The sequence below is a fragment of the Erinaceus europaeus genome, chromosome 13 (genome assembly GCF_950295315.1).
Source record: "Erinaceus europaeus chromosome 13, mEriEur2.1, whole genome shotgun sequence".
Classification (NCBI taxonomy): Eukaryota; Metazoa; Chordata; class Mammalia; order Eulipotyphla; family Erinaceidae; genus Erinaceus; species Erinaceus europaeus.
This window is the reverse complement of record NC_080174.1, coordinates 79,052,568-79,071,635: the sequence shown is the minus strand read 5'-3', so window position 1 is coordinate 79,071,635 and position 19,068 is coordinate 79,052,568. Positions and strand designations below refer to the sequence as shown.

Here is a 19,068-nt window from a genome sequence, read left to right as displayed (position 1 = left end):
AATCACTTTATTGCTATTATCCTGAGCAACTTCTAGATATCAGGCTCTGCAAAAAAATAAATAAATAAAAGAGGAGGATGAGAAATAAGAGGAAGAGGAGGAGAGTAGGTACTATTAATATTTTCTTCAAAAAAATGAGGAAACAAGCTTATGAAAACTAAGTAGGTTTCTTCTAGTTACACAGTCAGTATGAAGCACAGCCAGACCAAGAATTTCAAGCCAGAACTCATAACTATATCACATTGCTTTTAAACCCGCCGCCCATCCACCCTTCACTGACCCCCCCCCCCTTTTCTGCTTGAAGAGCTCCATGGCTAGCAGGTGTTTTATTGAAGTTTTTATCAGAATATGCTATGACTGATTTTCTCGTTTCTAATTTGACTCACTGATCCCTGGTGGTGGGGGGGCAGGTACCATGTCATATTCACCCCTTTAGTGTTTAACCAGATGCCTGGCCAAGAATTAGCATTTGAAAAGGATCTGGTGACCTAGTTCTGTTAATTTTTTTCATACTACCTGCTGACTTAAGTTGTCTTATAAGTTCTCTCTCTTTTTTTCTACCACTATAGTTTTCTCAGTTTTGGAAATAGGTTGACTTTTTTTTTTTAATCATATTTGTATACTCAGTTGGCTATATTCCGCCTATGAGTGAAACTATTCTGTAGTTGTCCTTCACTTCCTTATTTGCTTCACTGAGCATCATCTTCTCCAATTCCATCCACTGTATCCTGAAGGACACAATATTACTTTTTATTGTTGCATAATATTCTGTTGAGTACCCATTCCATAACTTTTTTCCCACTCATCTGTCGAAGGGCATTTTGGTTGTGTCCAGGTTTTTGCTACTGTGAATAAAGCCACTATTGACATATTGCACATGTCCCTTCAAATTAGTGTAGTTACATCTTTTGGGTATATGCCTAGTAGCAGAATTGCTGGATCAAGTGACATTTCTGTTTGCATTTGTTTAAGGACTCTCCAGATTGTTCTCTGTAGTGGTTGTATCAGTTAACATTGTCACCAGCAATTGTAGCAGAGTTCCTCTCTTTCCACATCCTCTCCAGCACTTCTCTTCCCTTATTTTATTGATGGAACCTGTTCTCCCAGGTGTGAGGTAGAATCCCAGTGTGGTTTTGATTTGCATTTCTCTGATGATGAGTGAATTAGAGCATTTTTCCATATGTCTGTTGGCCGTGTGTATCTCTTCTTTAGAGAACCATCTATTCATATTTTCTGCTCATTTTTTAATGGGGTTATTCTTTTTCTTTCTGTTGAGCTGTATTAGTTCTTTATAGCTGTTTGATGTTAACCATTCATATGAAGTGTAAGGTGCAAATATCTTTTCCCATTTGATGGGTTTCCTGTTTATTCTTATAGAATTTTCTTTTGATGTGTAAAAGTTTTTTAATTTGATATAATCCAATTTATTCACTTTTTGTTTTTGTCTCCCTTGCCCATGGAATGGAGTCTTCACATACATTTAAAAAAAATTTATTTATACAAAGTAAACACTGACAAAAACCATAGAATAAGAGAGATACAACTCCACACAATTGCCACCACCAGAACTCTGTATCCCATCCCCTCCCCTGATAGCTTTCCTATTCTTTATCCCTCTGGGAGTATGGACCCAGGGTCATTATGGGATGCAGAAGGTGGAAGGTCTGGCTTCTGTAATTGCTTCCCTGCAGAAGATGGATGTTGACAGGTTGATCCATACTCCCAGTCTGTCTCTCTCTTTCCCTAGTGGGGAGGGGCTCTGGGGAAGTGGGGCTCCTGGTCACATTGGTGGGGTCATCTGCTCAGGGAAGTCTGGTTGACATTATGGTAGCATCTAGCAACTGGAACTTGGTGGCTGAACAGAGTTAACATATAAAGCCAAACAAATTGTTGACTAATCATGAACATAAAGGCTGGAGTAGTGCAGATAAAGATTTGGGGGGTCTCTGTTTTGTAAATAGATAAAATAGTAGGCCTATTTTAGTTATATTCCAAAGGACTATACTAGTTTGTTATTTTTTTTAATGTTGAGGTCCTGAAATGTTTCAGCAAAGTATTCCTCTATGTGTGTCTTTTATAGTTTCCAGGTTCTCTACTCAAACCCATGTAAAACAGCTGTAGTATTTACACTAGCAGTTACTCTCAAAAATGAGATGATGATGATGTGTGTGTGTGTGTTTGCAAATATGTGTGTTTGCATGTTACAGCTTCCAATTAAGCAAATATAGTGTTTTTGTTTGTTTTACCACCAGGGTTATTGCTGGTGTTTGGAGTCTTCACAAAGACTCCACTTAATGACTTAGTCCAGCAGCCATTTTTTTCTTTTCAATTTTCTTCTTGATAGGGGGCAAGACAGAGAGAGATGACAAGGGAGAAAGCAAGAGAGACAGAGAGATAGAGAAAGCAGGACGGACGGATGGACGGACACACACACACACACACACACACACAGACACACCTGCAGTATTGCTCCGCCATTGTGAAGCCTCCCCTCCTCAGCTGGAGAGTAGGGCCTTGAACCGGGGGTCCTAGTACATGGTAACATGTATGCTCTACCAGGTGTGCCCCCATCTCCCTGCATAGATAGCCTAAAAAATATACTCACCTACACGAAAAGCTTTAAGACACCATGTTTCTTGGCTTATTTTTTTTCTCTGCAACCTGTCTAAAGCCTTTATTTGTCTTCATGGCAGACATTTTTGGAGAATATAGAGCATTAACAAAATAAAATGCTGTTCATTTGGGGTTCATCTAGTGCTTCTTTAATATTATAATTAGGCTACGCACCCACAGGCAGCATGATGCTATGTTCCTCTCAGGTTGTCACATCTGGACTCACATCATATCCATCTACCAATCTGAAGTGGATCTTCACCACCCAATAAAGACATTGTCCTTTTTCTTCCCTATCCAGTTAACGTCCTGTTCCTCTTATCAATAATAAACAATCTGGGAGTGGGCATTTTAAGACACGGAACACATCCTGTGCCTCATCAAAGTTCCTTCCTGCATTCATTGATGATTCCTGATTTCCCCATCCAAGTACTAACCAGGCCCATACTGCTTAGCTTCTGTGATCAGACTTGATCAGGAGTGTTCAGGGTGGTGTGGCCGTAGACATGATTCCTGATTCTATTTATCATTAATATGAAGATTAAAAGATAATGACTTAAAAGACTCTAACTCTGGTTGCACATATCTCTGTGTTCTTTATTAAAAGACAATGCAGAAATGGCCACAGGATACTGAAAAGGTCTTGACTATAAGAAGCAATGAGAGGTCACCGGTGCAATGTTTCAGAAGCTTTGGGCACCAGCGCCTGTGATTCTTTTTTTTTTTTTTTTAAGATTTTATTTATTCATGATAAAGATAGCATGAAAGAGAGAAAGAACCAGACATCACTCAGGTATAGGTAATGCCAGGGATTGAACTCAGGACCTTATGCTTGAGAGTCCAGTGCTTTATCCAACTACGCCACCTCCTGGACCATATGCATCTGTGATTCTTGTTCAGTCCCCTTTCATGATGGCTGCATACTCTTTCTGGTGTTCAACTAGCTTCAGGAACACTTGATATTTTTTGTCATAATAGCTGCCAGAGGAAAAAAAAAGAATATTTTGAGTAATCTAAATATAAAACTGCTATGAGGTTCCCCACTTACATTTAGAAAAACAGTAATTCCCCAGTGATGATATTTCTGGCAATTCTTGTTTTCTTAATATCTGTGGCATCCTGAGGAATAGATCAGCTCTGGCTTTGGGTGGTGCTGGGTAGTGAACCTGGGACCTCAGGAGCCTCAGGCATAAAGGTCCTTTGTATGCAAAGGACCATTATACCATGTCCCCATGTCCTCAAACTGTTTCCTACATTTTTTTATACATTTTTAATACATTTTTATACTTTTTTTAACATTTTTTTACATTTTACATTTTTTACATTTTTTTACATTTTATACATTTTTTATACATTTTAATACATTTTTAAATACATTTTATACATTTTTATACATTTTTATACATTTTTTTCTCAAGCCACTTTATTGGGGGGTGTCATGTGTCTTGGCATATGAATACAATTTCTCCTCTCCCTATAATAGGTGTCTACAAAACATGCTCACCCTCACCTCAAGTCCTTTTTCACCACCCTTTATCAAGAATCCAAAGCCTCTCTATCCCCTATTCCAGAGTCCTCTGCTTTGTTCCAATCCACTGTACCAGCTGGACATATACTCCGTGTTCTCCCTTTCTGTCTTTGTCTCTTAAGTTCCACTTATGAGTGAGATTATCCAGTATTCGTCCTTTAGTGTGTGTGTGTGCGTGTGTGTGTGTGTGTGTGTGTGTGTGTTTGCCTCCAGGGTTATCACTGGGGCTAGGTGCCTGCACTTGTTCCTGGAGGCTATTTGCCCATTTTGTTGCCCTTGTTGTTGCCCTTTTATGGTCGTTATAGTTATTGTTGATATAGCTGTTGTTGGATAGGACAGAGAGAAATCAGGAGAGAAGGGGAAGACAGAGAAAGGGAGAGAAAGATAGACACCTGCGGACTTGCTTCACAGTCTGTGAAGCAAACCCCGCCCCCGGCAGGTGGGGAGCCAGGGGCTCGAACTGGAATCCTTGTGCCAGTCCTTGTGCTTTGTGCCATGTCTGCTTAACCGGATGTGCTCCTGCCCAGCCCCTCCCACCCCCGTGTGTGTGTGTGTGTGTGTGTGTGTGTGTGTGTGTGTGTGTTTTACTTATCTCACTTAACAAGATTGCTTCAGTTTTTTATCCAAGATGAGGAAAAGGAGATGATCTCATCCTTCTTAATAGTTGAGTAACATATACATATGTGTATGTATATGTAATGCTTAACCTATATATCCATGTGTATGTATATGTAATGCTTAACCTATATATCTATTTTAAAGGTAAATTTAAACATTCAAAAGGGTATATCTAAAACATAGCTAACATGGGCCAAGTTGGCAATCAAATCCAGATCTGTCTTTTTTTTTTTTATTCCTTCAGGAATTTTAAACTTTATTCAGGAAAATTGAGAAGACTCACATATTAGGCTGAGAGAGAAAGAGAAAGAAAAGCAGAGAAACCCAGGTCTGTCTTTAAAAGCCTCCACAGCCATATACTAAGAGGCACAGGCAGGCCTCACATGAACTATTCACACCTATGGCTTCTATAAATTCTCCACATACAACTTCCTCAGGTTTGATGAGTAATTTTTAAACCACAGTCTGGCCAGAGATGAGAATGAGGATTTTAACCCACACACCTATATATTCTGGGAGAAGCCCATGATCATGTGACAAGATTCTCCTAAAGCTCTGCCCTGCAGTCCTGGCATCCCACCACAAGCCTTGCTCTCTCTGTGCACTCCCACTGACCCTTCTCTGAAACCTCTCTAGTCTTGGGCATGATGGCAGAGCAGCGTGATTCAGAGATGTAGTTATGGCAAGCCCTACTTGAAGACTCTAATTGGGAGGAGATGACAAAGGATGGCTCATTCATGAAGAGAGTTTAGAATGTCTTCTAGATTCTGTGGTACTCCTAAAAGATGTCCTCCACAGAAGGCAGCTTTGCTGCCAGCTTAAGAACTGGGGGAAGGGGGAGTCAGGCAGTAGTGCAGCGGGTTAAGCGCACGTGGCACAAAGCACAAGGACTGGTGTAAGGATCCGGGCTTGAGCCCCTGGCTCCCCACCTGCAGGGGAGTCACTTCACAGGTGGTGAAGCAGGTCTGCAGGTGTCTGTCTTTCTCTCCCCGTCTCTGTCTTCCCCTCCTCTCTCCATTTCTCTGTCCTATCCAACAACGAGGACATCAATAACAACAGCAATAATAACTACAACAATAAAACACATAGGGCAACAAAAGGGAATAAGTAAATAAATATTTAAAAAAAGAACTGGGAGAAGGGGGGTAAAAGTAACAGTAGACATACACTGGGACTTCTACTTATAACGTGCAAAGTTAAAAGGTGAAATAGGGAGTCCCCTCCCCCAAATTGCCAGTCATTATGGTAATTTAAACACTATAATAGGGCTAAAATATGAGCTTGAAAAGAAAAATCCAATGACTAGGCTTGAATCTCAGCTTCAACTGTTAATGATTATACTCTGGGTATAGGTATAAAAATCAATATCTCTTTGAGAACAGATTTCAATTCTTTGGGGTATATTCCTAGAAGTTAAGTCCCTTAATTCATTAATTTTTCCTTTCTTTCTCTCTGTCTCCCTTCTTTCCTTCTTTCCTTCCTCCCACCCTCCCTCCCTCCATCTCTCCCTTTCTTCCTTCGTTTCTTTTCTAGAGTACTGGTCAGCTCTGGCTTATGGTGGTATGGGGGATTGAACCTGCAACCTTGTAGTCTCAGGCAAGAGAATCTGTTTGCATAACCATTATTCTATCTGCTCCCACCCCTGAAGTTAATTTTTAATATATTTAAAAAAAATTTTTTTTAATTTAGTTTCCCTTTTGGTGCTCTTGTTTTTTTTTATTTTTTATTGTTGTTATTGATATCGTTGTTGTTAGATAGGACAGAGAGAAATGGAGAGAGGAGGGGGAGACAGACAGGGGGAGAGAAAGAGAGACACCTGCAGACCTGCTTCACCGCCTGTGGACTCCCCTGCAGGTGGGGAGTCGGGGGTCCGAACCTGGATCCTTAAGCCGGTCCTTGCGCTTCACGCCACGTGCGCTTAACACACTGCGCTACCACCCGAATCCCAATTTTTAATATTTTATTTATTTATTAATAATAAACATAGGAGGAGAGAGAAAGAGCCAGACATCACTCTGGTACATGTGCTGCTGGGGATTGAACTCAGGACCCCATGCTTGAGAGTCTGATGCTTTATCCACTGAGCCACCTCCTGGATCCGAAGTTAACTTTCTAAGTCATTTGGTAATGCTATTTTTTAAAATTTTCCCTTTTGTTGCCATTTTTTTATTGTTGTTGCAATTATTGATGTCGTCATTCTTAGATAGGACAGAGAGAAATGGAGAGAGGAGGGGAAGACAGAGAGGGGAAGAGACAGATAGACACTTGTAGACCTGCTTCACCACTTGTGAAGTGACTTCCCGGCCAGGGGCTCAAACCGGGATCCTTATGCTGGTCCTTGCACTTTGAACCATGTGCTCTTAACCCGCTGTGCTACCGTCCAACTCCGACTATTTTTTTTTTCAATGTGGTCTGGGAATGAGCTGAGGGCCCCACAAATATGAACACACCAATTGGCCTCCCCAGGGAAATTTAAAATTCTGTATCCTCAGAAGGAGAGAAGAAGCAGACAAAGACAGACATCAAAACAATACCCTCCAATCTATGGTATTCACTTATTCATTTAACTCCCACATGGTACTAGGGTTCAAACCCCAGGACTGCACACATGGTAAGATATGTGGTCTACCCACTGAGACATTTCCAGCCTGAGTAATTCTGTTTTAAAACTCTGAATAACCATCATATTATTTTTTCATGGGGAAAAGCACCTTTTACATTATTCCCAATAATGTGAAAAACATCCATTTTTCTCTATACTTGTTATTTATTTTCCAGGTTCTGACAGTAGTCATATAATATGGTATTATTAGGTTGAGCAAACAGTATAATAGTTATGCAAAAAAACTCCCCCTCCTTTTTTTTTTTTTTAATCAGAGCACAGCTCAGCCCTGGCTTATGGTGGTATAGAGAATTAGAACCTCAGACTTTGATAGACTGAACCTCAGATATGAGAGTCTGTCTGCATACTACTGCCCTGCAAAAGACTGAGACTCTAAGGTTCCAGGTTCAATTCTTCTCTAACACAAGTCAGAGATAAGTAATTCTGGTGTCTCTCTCTCTCTTTCTCATTAAAATAAAATAAAATGATATCTTATTGTAGTTTGGACTTGAATTTCCCCAATGAATATAAGGTTGAACCTCTTTTCATGTATTTTCTGCCCATTGCATTAGAGAAATGTTTATTCAAGTTCCTTGTCATTTTTATATGGAATTTTTTTTCTTAATTTTATGAATTCTCTATATATTGATCTATTATCAGATACATGATATGCAAATTTTTTCTCCCATATGGTAGACTGCATCTTCACTGTTATAAGTGTCTTTTGAAGCACAATTTCCAGTACATTTCAGACATTTGTTGTCTTACTAAGAATTGCATGGTATCATAGCCACACGATTATGCCCCTACCCCTGTAATTCTGACTTTAAAAAACCGTTGAATTCTCTCTCTCTCTCCTACATGCTCTTCACACCCAGACACTAGCTTCTGAATTACACAGACCTAAGTAAGTGCGACTGCTTAGCACGTAAATTGCTATAGGTCATAATGTGATGTGAGGTAATGAGAGAGATCAGCTAAGAAGGGAACTGGCTCTTTTCTACTTGCAGATCTGCTGGAGGCCTACAGATGGCGGTAGAGCATCGTGCGTGCCTTCACAGAGCGCTCCTAGCCTTCTTTTCAAAAAGGAGCATGTGATTTACTGAGATACTTTAAAAGCAGACTATTTGTAAGCCTTAGTAGTTTCGATGAAAAGTTGGAGAAGGACAATCTGTTTCTTATTTCAATGAAAGGCAGATGGAGTTAGTTGGCCCTTGACTCCCACTATCTTGTGCAACTTGGGTCACTCAGTGTTTCTGTGCTGAATCCATGTGCCAACCTTCGATCCTGGTAAATTGAGATGTATTAATGCTGAGGGTGACCATGCCAAATCCATTTGGAGACGTACTGTTATTGTTTTTATTATTATTAGCCACAGGGTTATTGCTGTGGCTCCAGTGCCTGCACAATTACATTGTACCTGACAGACCTTTTTATTCCTTTTTAAAAAGTATATATTTATTCCCTTTTTGTTGCCCTTGTTGTTTTATTGTTATAGTTATTATTGTTGTTTGTCTTCGTTGTGTTGTTGGATAGGACAGAGAAATGGAGAGAGGAGGGGAAGACAGAAAAGGGGAGAGAAAGATAGACACCTGCAGACCTGCTTCACCACCTGTGAAGAGACTTTCCTGCAGGGGGGGAGCTGGGGATCGAACTGGTTCCCCCACTGCCTAGAGTTCAATCATTATACCAATAGGATGGAGTCTGGGATTTCCCTTCCTCTTTTTCTTATTATTATTATTATATTTTTTTTATCTTTGTCTTTTTTCTTTTTTCCACCAAGGTTCTCACTGGGGCTTAGTGCCTGGGGGAATGACTTCAGTGCTCCCAGGTTTCTCTCTCTTTTTTCTTTCTCTTTTTTCATAGATGATGAGAGAGAGGGGGGGAGATGGAGAGGTAGAAGTAGAGGTAGAGGGAGAGGGAGAGGGAGAGGGAGAGGGAGAGGGAGAGGGAGAGGGAGAGGGAGAGGGAGAGGGAGAGGGAGAGAGGCAGAGAAAGACAAAACAGAAGGAAAGGCCGCTACAGCACTGCCTCCAGCACACATGAAGCTTCTCCCCTGCAGGTGGCGCCCTGGATCATGCATGGTTACATGTACACTCTATCAGCTGCACCCAAGTCTGAGATCTTCAGCAGGGTCTAAGGCTCTTTATGAGCCAACCCCCTACCCGCCCTCCCTGGCACCTAGGTTTACTTCCTGCCACACAGCATACTTCATACTTTCTACTTCAGATTTATATGTTGTTAGCTACCTGAACACACAATACTGTTGCAGTCTTTACAGCTCTGCAAGTTATTCTCCCTTCTGAGAAAACAGTCTCCTATCTAAAAACTAGCAATTTATTTAATCACTTAAAATCAACGTACTTTTTTCTAACAGTTTGTCCTTATGCCTACAATGCCACACTCCTTTCTTCCTTGGGCTACTTTATAACCCAGTAAGGCCTCTATTTAGGAATATATCCCTTTATTCTTCAGATATTTTTAGATGTTTAATTTTAACATTTATTTTATTAGTGATTATAATACTATATCATAATAGGTGTATTGTTTCATGCCATTCCCAACAGCAAAGTTCTGTGTTTACAACCCCCAAGGACAACTACCATAGTTTCCTCAAGGTCTTAGTATATCCCTTTCTTCTGAAATGATCTATTTGCAAACATAAATTTCCTCTCTAAATCCTGCCCAGAGGATAGCAATATAGCACCCGCTATATTGCTTGAATATAGCACCCGCTCAAATACATTTGTTTTCTGAACTGGGATTAATACTGGGATCAAAGTCATGTAGTCCTCAATGTCAATTACTATAAAGCGTGGGAGAACAGACAAAAGTTATTGTGCCCTTTTATGGAAAGCAGAAATAATTCCCATTTAGAACAGCAAAGATCTGGCTTTTCCAATAATGACTTAGATAAATGAACACTGGGGAGAATGATTCTGATTGCTTCATAGCTCTGGGGCAACTTTTTCAATATTTATTTATTTATTATTGGCTAGAGACAGGGAGAAATTGAGGAGGGAGAGATAGAGAGGGAAAGAGACAGAGAAACACCTGCAGCCTTGCTTTACCACTCATAAAGCTTTTCCCCTACAGGTGGGGACCAGCAGCTTGAACCTGTGTGTGTGTGTGTGTGTGTGTGTGTGTGTGTGTGTGTGTGCACTGTAATGTAACACAAACCAGGTGCACCATGCCTAGTACCAAGGTAACTTTTTCTGATAGAAAGACAGGGGCAGTGGGTCAGGTGGTGGTGCAGTGGGTTAAGTGCAAGTGGCGCAAAGCGCAGGGACTGACGTAAGGATCCCGGTTCGAGCCCCCGGCTCCCCACCTGCAGGGGAGTCGCTTCACAAGTGGTAAAGCAGTTCTCTCCCCCTCTCTGTCTTCCCCTTCTCTCTTCATTTCTCTCTGTCCTATCCAACAATGAACAACATCAACAATGGCAATAATAATAACCACAACGAGGCTACAACAACAAGGGCAACAAAAAGGGGGAAAAATGGCTTCCAGGAGCGGTGGATTCATGGTGCAGGCACCAAGCCCAGCAATAACCCTGGAGGGGGTAAAAAAAAAGAAAGAAAGAAGCAGAGATAAGAGGGAGAGAAAAAGATATAATAGAAATGAAGTTTCCTTCTTTGGAATATATCTAAAATAGACCTACCAGCTGTTTCCAAAACAGAGACCCCAAATCTTCATCTGCAATATTCCAGCCTTAGGTTCATGACTAGTCAACAATCTGTTTGGCGTTATATGTTAACTTTTTTTCATCCACCAAGTTCCAGATGCTAACATGATAGCAACCAGACTTCTCTGGACAGACAATCCCACCAATGTATCTTGGAGCCCCACTCCCTCAGAGGCCTGCCTCACTAGGGAAAGAGAGAGGCAGGCTGGGAGTATAGATCGACCTGTCAACGCCCATGTTCAGCGGGGAAGCAACTACAGAAGCCAGATCTTTCACCTTCTGCATCCCATAATGACCCTGGGTCCATACTCCCACAGGGTTAAAGAATAGGAAAGCTATCAGGAGAAGGAATGGGATACAGAGCTCTGGTGGTAGGAACTGTATCCCTCTTATCCTATGGTCTTGTCATTGTTTCCATTTTATAAATAAAAAATAGAAAAGGAAAAAAGAAATGGAGTTTCCTGCAGTGTGGTGAGGTCCGGGCTCAAACCCAGGTTGTATCTATGACAAAGGAGAGTTTGTTTGTACTTGACCAACAGGTCTGGTCCTACATAGCTCTTTGATCTTAAGCAGCTGAAAGTAATGTTTTCAAGCCTATTTAGGACTTAGTTTTTATCACCTATCAAATAAAGAGAACTGGATTAGCTGATTAGGAAGCTTTCTTCTAGTTATTCAATTATGTGTGCTTGTATGTCTTCATCTATTAATATTGTACAAATAAATAGAAACATAAACTTACCTTTTGTCCTCAAGTCTGGGAAACACAACTTTCCCAACTTTGCTCATTCTTGCCATTGCCTCCTGTCCAATGGAAAACAAAACAGTTGAATTGGCAAACCACAACCAAAGTGAGACATGTTACAGGCAAGAACATTCCAGTTAGAAACTTACTTCCCCTTAAGCTATTCAGCTAGTTCGTAATTTCCAAGTTATTTTCTCTGGAACTAAGAATAAAATGCAGTGAACATTAAATATTACCTTTACAACCATGTAGTATCTACTTAATAGATGATCAAAGGTTCGAGGGCATAAACAACATGGAAGGTGGAAGGAAACTGTTTGTCCTCATTATTGGCTAGACCCAAGGTCATCAGAGGGTAACATAACCAGTCACTGAGCACACTGTCTATGTGATTCAAGAGAACAGTCACTGTTGAAGCGGTTTTGCATTCGTACTTTAGAACGAAATATTTACAGTCTCTTCATTTCCTCTTTAGCAATTTTCCCTGCAGTCTCTGAAATTATGAGTACAGACGTGAAATCTCTGGAATGATTCGAACAGAGTTGAGGTCTGAATTGTAACTTTAGGACATTCTTGTCTTTGTAATGGGGCAAGGGGGCAGGCAGCGAGTTGAAATGTCTTGAGTGGACACAGTCTGGTGTGTACAGATTCTGTCATGTATTGGGTTTCCGTGAGTAATCTCCCAATGCTTTCAAGGCTATAGAAAAGCTAGGAGAATAAAATCAACACCGACTTTGGACTCTGAAGCAAAGACACAATGAAATGCTTCTCAACAGGCCTTGTCTTAGGAGTGCCAGTTGAATTATGATGGTTAAGAACGCAGTCATTCTGGGAGTTGGGCTGTAGCGCAGTGGGTTAAGCGCAGGTGGCGCAAAACACAAGGACCGGCATAAGGATCCCGGTTCGAACCCCGGCTCCCCACCTGCAGGGGAGTCACTTCACAGGCGGTGAAGCAGGTCTGCAGGTGTCTTTTCTCTTCTCCTCTCTGTCTTCCCCTCCTCTCTCCATTTCTCTCTGTCCTATCCAACAATGACGACAACAATAATAACTACAACAATAAAACAACAAGGGCAACAAAAGGGAATAAATAAATAAAATAAAATATTAAAAAAAAGAACGCAGTCATTCTATAGTATCATATGTACAGCCTCTTGTTCTCTATTAATTACTAACTATGTACCAGACAAAGTGAGTGGGATACGGATTTGAATTAGACATATTCTCTGTCCTGGAGAAACTCACATTCTGGGAAAGGAAGTGAAAACATTAAGAAAAAAATCCTGACCTACATATAGCTCCTGGTATCTTTAAAACATATCCAATTATCAGGTCTGGAGATATTTCACTGGCTTAAACTTATGCCATACTGTGCTTGGGTTCAAGTTCTGACACCATGTATCTGGAGAGACCCATAAGAGATAAAATGGTACTGTGGTGTCTTCCCTTTAACCTGTTTCTCCCTCTCTATGAGAGGGGGAAAAAAACTGACCAGGGAGACTGCTCAGTGATGAGCCTTCTTGAAACCCTAGGTTCATTTCCCCAATCCCTATCCCTCCCCAAAAAATTCCAGCTATTCCTTTGCTTATCCTAGTCACACCACACACACACACACACACACACACACACACACACATACACACTTTACCACTAATTCTTTTTAGCCATGCCATACACTTACTGGCTTATATATTCTTTACCTATACTCTATACTCATTGCTTTAACCAGAATGTAAACGCCATGAGGTCAGAGCTCTGCTTATTTTTGGCTTAACCTCAGCATCAAGAATATTTATAACTTGGACTGGGACTGGTGTATTGCACCAAAGCAAAGGACTCTGGGGAAGTGAGAGATGGACTCTGGAGTCCTGGTGCATACTGATAGAAGGACCTAAGCTGGGTTTGAGAATGTTTTGCAGACACTTATCAGACAGACTATGACCCACATAGTCAACGACTGCCACCTCTCCAGATTCAAAGGAGGTCTCGAAACTTTAGAAACTTCACATCAGGCTCAACCTGACGCTGTTGACTGGCTACGGAAAGAAGGGCAAATGCTAGAAGAAGAAGAAGACACTTATCACATTAAAGTGGGAATTAAAAAAAAAAACTCTACTGCTTTGTGTCTCTCTTTTTTAAAAAATATTTATTGTATTGATTATTGGATAGAGACAGAAACTGAGAAGGGAGGGGAGATAGGGAAAGAGACAGAGAGATGCCTGCAGCCTTCACCACTCATGAAGCTTTTCACCTGGAGGTAGGGACCAGGGGCTTGTACCCGGGTCTTTGCAAACTGTAATGTGGTCAGTGTTAATTCTCATTACAATGAGAATTTTAACCCATCTGTGAACAACTGGACTATAATCCATTAACCTCCTAATTAAATGATAAAAAGAATACTTATAAAACATATCAAGTCCTTTCTATATACAAAATACTGCAATCACTATTTAGAATGAAACTGATATATTTGTGAATCTTTTCATCAGGAAGCTGATCACAGAATGGAAAAGACACATACCCTAGTTGAAAGAGTGGGATAACAATTGTGTTGCAATATACAAACTTCTTTTCAATAGGTATTCAAGGGCTAGGAATTTGATAGCATTTATTCTGCCAATCATTGATACATTTTTTTTTTTTTGCAAATTCATTGCATTAGAGAGGGGTAATGGTTTATAATACAGTTTTGACATATAGTCCAACTTCTCATTTCTCCATGATAAGTGTCTACAAAACATTCTCCTTCCCAACTTAGGTCTTTTTCATCATCTGAAACAGGATTTTGTCACTTGTTTCTACTCACTCTCTTACTCTTCTCTCACCTCAAAGTACTTTTTTCTAGTGTAATATGCCACACTAAGTTCAAATTTCAACTTGTATCTTCTCATAATATTCTTGTTCCTTAAGGTCCAGCTATAAATGAGATCATCTTTTTTTTTAGGGCATATCTCACTTAAGATGATTTTTTAAAGATCCATCTAAGATGAAGCAAAGTAGGCAACTACATCATTTTTAACAGCTGAGTAGTATTTCATTACTTATGCATACCACAACCTTATTAACCATTCATCTATTTTTGGTCATCTGGGTTGCTTCTAAATTTGGGTTACTATACACTGTGCTTCTGTGAACACAGATGTAGACAGAATTCTCTGGATTCGTATTTTTGCTTTCTTTGGATAAATTCCTAGGAGAGAAATTGCTGGATCATAGGATATGTATGGAGAGGCATGTGACACTCAGGTGACTGTAAGATAGCACAGCAGGCCTAGGAACAGCAAGGGAAGGATTATAACTGTCCCGGGATGGTACCACAGGACACATGGGGATCCCTGGAATGGTGTCTTGCCTCAGGACTATGGGCAGAGACCTGTGCTGATTGAACAGGTACTGGGGTGATCTGTGGATCCTGGGATCTCAAGAAGGTCTTATTCAAAGGCTAAGAGGGTGAAGGGAAAGACAAAGGGGCAATAAGGTAATAGTGCCAGGTGTGGCAGACACCAGGATGGACTGTGCCCTGGGGAGGCTGAGAAAGGCAGAGTTCACTGACAAGGAGCATTGCAGGAATCACATGGTGCTGGTGATTGGGGCGGGGGGGGGGGGGGTCTGGCAGCAGGGTGGACACTGGTGGGAACTTTGAGACATTGAGCCTCCAAATGGACTGCCTGTGTTTTCAGCAGCGCTACACCCTTAGTGGAAGGGCACCACACTCTGTGAGGATAGATCAGCAATGCCTATCTTGTAATTGTCCTTGCTTCCTCACCTGGGTTCCATTTGCTTCTCTTTCTCTGCCTTTGGGCTTTATGTACTCCAAAACTTTACATATATTTCACTGTAATGTTGTTTAGCTACAGTTTTTACTGCAACCGTTTCACAGAGACCAATCTGGGAGCCACTAGATGGTCGCCATCTTGGATGTTCCTCCTCTATACATACTTCTGTTCCAACTAGACATTCTGAGCTAATTATCCAGATTCCCAGAAATCCATAGATTTTAAAATGCTAATTGGAAGATAAGGATGCTGACAGCAACAAGCACACCCATGGAATATGGAAATCACAGGCTAACTGAGAAGGAGATGAAAAAGAGAACTGAAACACATAAACTTTGCAAAGACACACAGAGAGGGAGAAAGAGAAAGAGAGCGAGAGAGAGGAGGGAGAGAGGGAAAGAGAGAGAGAGAGGGAGGGAGATAGAGAGAGAGAGAGAGAGAGATGCCACTGTCCCATCTCTAAGGCTCTGTAAGACTATAGTGGTAATTGTTGAGGGAATGGGGAAACTCTGGTGGTGGGCACAGTGTAGAACTATATCCTTATAATCATATAGTCTTTTAAACTAATAAATTAAAAAAATGTGTCCTACAATGTAACTTTCATCAATAAACATTTGTGCCAAGAAGAAAAAAAATTCAGGAATAGATGTTAACTTTTTCACTTATTATTGGATAGAGAGAGGGAAACTGAGATGTCAGGGTAGACAGGGAGGGAAAGAGACAAAGAGACACCTGCAGCTCTGCTTCACCACTTGTGAAGCTTTCCTACTGCAGGTGGGAACCAAAGGGCTGAACCTGGGTCCTTGTGCACTGGAACATGTGTGTGTGTGCTTAACCAGATGTGCCACAGCCGGGCCCTAATATACTTTTCCTGCTTATTTTTTATATTTATTTATTTATTTATTCCCTTTTGTTGTCCTTATTGCTTTTTTATTGTTGTAGTTATTATTGATGTCGTTGTTGTTGGATAGGACAGAGAGAAATGGAGAGAGGAGGGGAAGACAGAGAGGGGGAGAGAAAGACAGACACCTGCAGATCTACTTCACCGCCTGTGAAGCGATTCCCCTGCAGGTGGGGAGCCAGGGGCTCGAACCGGGATCCTTATGCCGGTCCTTGTGCTTTGCGCCACGTGCGCTTAACCCACTGTGCTACCGCCGGACTCCCTTTCCTGCTTATTAGTACAATCATTTTTATTTATATGCATTTGAATGCTAACGTATCCTGCCTGCTGGAATAAGGAGTTAAGCACTTCTTGGGGATGTTGCTGCATTTCTATCTAACAGGGTTATTTGAAGATCTCGTCTCACCACAAGATGTGTCAGACCATTTTTCTTCAGACTCAGTTTTGATGGCTTTGCCGCAGAGACCGCCTCAGCAAGCCACACCGCCATCTTGCCACACGTATCCCCCTTCGATGTACTTGCCTCTTCGGAGTCGGCCACTGCTGTACTTCTGTTTTTGTATTTACTTGCTTGTTTGTTTATCTTTGTCACTAGGATTATCACTGGGGTTCCACGCCAGCATGACGAATCTACCAACCCAAGCGGCCATTGTCTTTTTATTTTTTCCTTATTCTATTTTTTATTGGATAGGACAAAAAGAAATTGAGGGGAAGGTGAGAGGGAGAGAGGGAAAGAAAGAAACACACCTGCAGACTTGCTTTACTGCTTGGGAAGCATCCTCTCTGAAGGTAAGAAGCAGGGTGTCAAACCTGGGTCCTTGCATATGCTAACATGAGCGTTCAACTGGGTATGCCACTGCCCTGTCCCCATGGCTGTACTTCTAAGGGGAATTTCCCTACCTCCTTCCTCCTCTACACACTGAAGATACGCTAGGGGATCCCCCACAGGGTTATGCTGCAGTCTCAGACTCTAGACAACCATCCAGGACTGCCTTCATAGGTAGAGTCCAGGAAACTTGTATTATGAGAGGTGATCTCTGAATGTCACTTCCCTTTCTATGATAACAGATGTGTGACCAAGCAGCAACAGACAGCAGATGAGACTTCGTTGACGTTATCTTTGCTTGCTTTTGAACTGAATTAAGGAGAAATGAGTATCAGCGATAGAGATGTCAAGAACGTAAAAGGAATTACTTTTTTCTTTAAAAAAAAATTCAAATGTTAAACTTAACTCTGGTTATCTACTCCCCTGAGATTTCTCTTCTGATTCATCCCTGCTGCCTGTTTCCCACCTCAATGGAGTTCTCTCCTCCTATAGTAACTTGTGCTTCCATCTATTGCATTTCTGACATGACATCACTTTTTTTTTTCTTCTTTCTGTTAGCACATCAGCCTCCTTAGGGCAAGGCTGTGAGCTCCTTAACACAGGAACTGTTATAATTATTTCCACTGCCACACTCAGCATCTGGTATATCGTATGCATTCAGGGAATGTCTACAGGATGAATGAACTCCGGGATCATGCATATGACAGAATGCTAAAATGGAGTTTTCGACTGGGATATAAAGATGACAGACATATGGTGCCAAGTGAGCTGGAAAGACCACCCTGAAGAATTTGTAAAAAGGGTGATTGAGGAGCTATTAATCAACTCTGAATCCTTTCACCCTCAGGGAAGGTCAGTAAAATAGAGTTTTATGATAGAGTTGTGAGTTTACCACCCATTAGACCTCCTGTCAGGAGACGGGTAAGAGGAGTCACCCCTTCACTAGTCAAGAGAGCAGGCCTTCACTGAAACCTACAGGGAACTTGATGTAGGTCTCTAAGGCTGAGAGACACAGTGGGCTGAGTGTGACTTGTGTTTGGAAGGAAAGGTTTGGCTGTTACTAAGAGGAAGAAGTGCAGGCATGGCTCCTGCCTCTCCGATTTCACAAAGCATATCCAAGTGTTCCTGGTATCCATCCATACCTGACTGTTACATGAGAAAGCAGTCAGGAGTTGTCTTAGATCTTGTGTAGTATGTCCATCTTAAAGATGCAGAGAGGGTTTGAATAAATAAGTTTGGCTTACTGGATATTTATTTAATATACTAAACTACACAGGCATTAACAAGGAGAAGATACTGCCTGTGAGAAGTTTCCAGAAGTGAAGAGGGATCTGTGATACAACCTATTAACAAAGAATGCCTATCGGGTGGGTAGATAGCATAATGGTCATGCAAACAGATTCTCATGCCTCAGGCTCCAAAGTCTCAGGTTCAATCCCCTATGCTATCATAAGCCAGAAGTGCTCTGGTAAAAAACAAAACAAAAACACCTACTGGGATATGAGGATACCTCATATATTGGGATATTGGGGATGCTTCTGACCTCTCCACAAATCACAGAGGAACAAGTAAAAAAAAAAAATAGCCAGTTATGTTTCTAGAAAAGAAATTAATTAATGAGCAGTAATGAAGACTTTGATCATAATCACCTTCTCATTTGTAGCAGACACAGTTGGAGGTGTGGGGAGACTTCTCATCTTTAGGTGAAAACTGAAGCAGTGACTATTATATATTATGAGTCTAACTTCTGAGTTTTGACTATGGCTCAGTAATTAAAGTGACC

The 19,068-nt window shown here is 41.2% G+C and overlaps 1 protein-coding gene across 18 annotated transcripts in view; it reads right to left on the bottom strand.

The window, feature by feature from the left end:
- Positions 1–1,587: 1,587 nt before the first annotated feature.
- Positions 1,588–19,068, bottom strand: part of FGGY (FGGY carbohydrate kinase domain containing) — a 463,518-nt gene continuing 446,037 nt past the window's right edge. For 4 of the 18 annotated variants that reach the window (XM_060206298.1, XM_060206299.1, XM_060206295.1 and 1 more), the window contains 2 exons: positions 11,783–11,844; positions 1,614–3,591 (listed from right to left, as the gene is read on the bottom strand). In XM_060206298.1, the coding sequence (XP_060062281.1) occupies positions 3,510–3,591; positions 11,783–11,844 (144 nt within the window). In that variant the 3' untranslated portion in view covers positions 1,614–3,509. Of the gene's footprint in view, positions 3,592–11,782; positions 11,845–19,068 lie in introns of all 18 variants that reach the window. The other 14 variants (XM_060206288.1, XM_060206287.1, XM_060206289.1 and 11 more) reach the window with 7 other exon arrangements.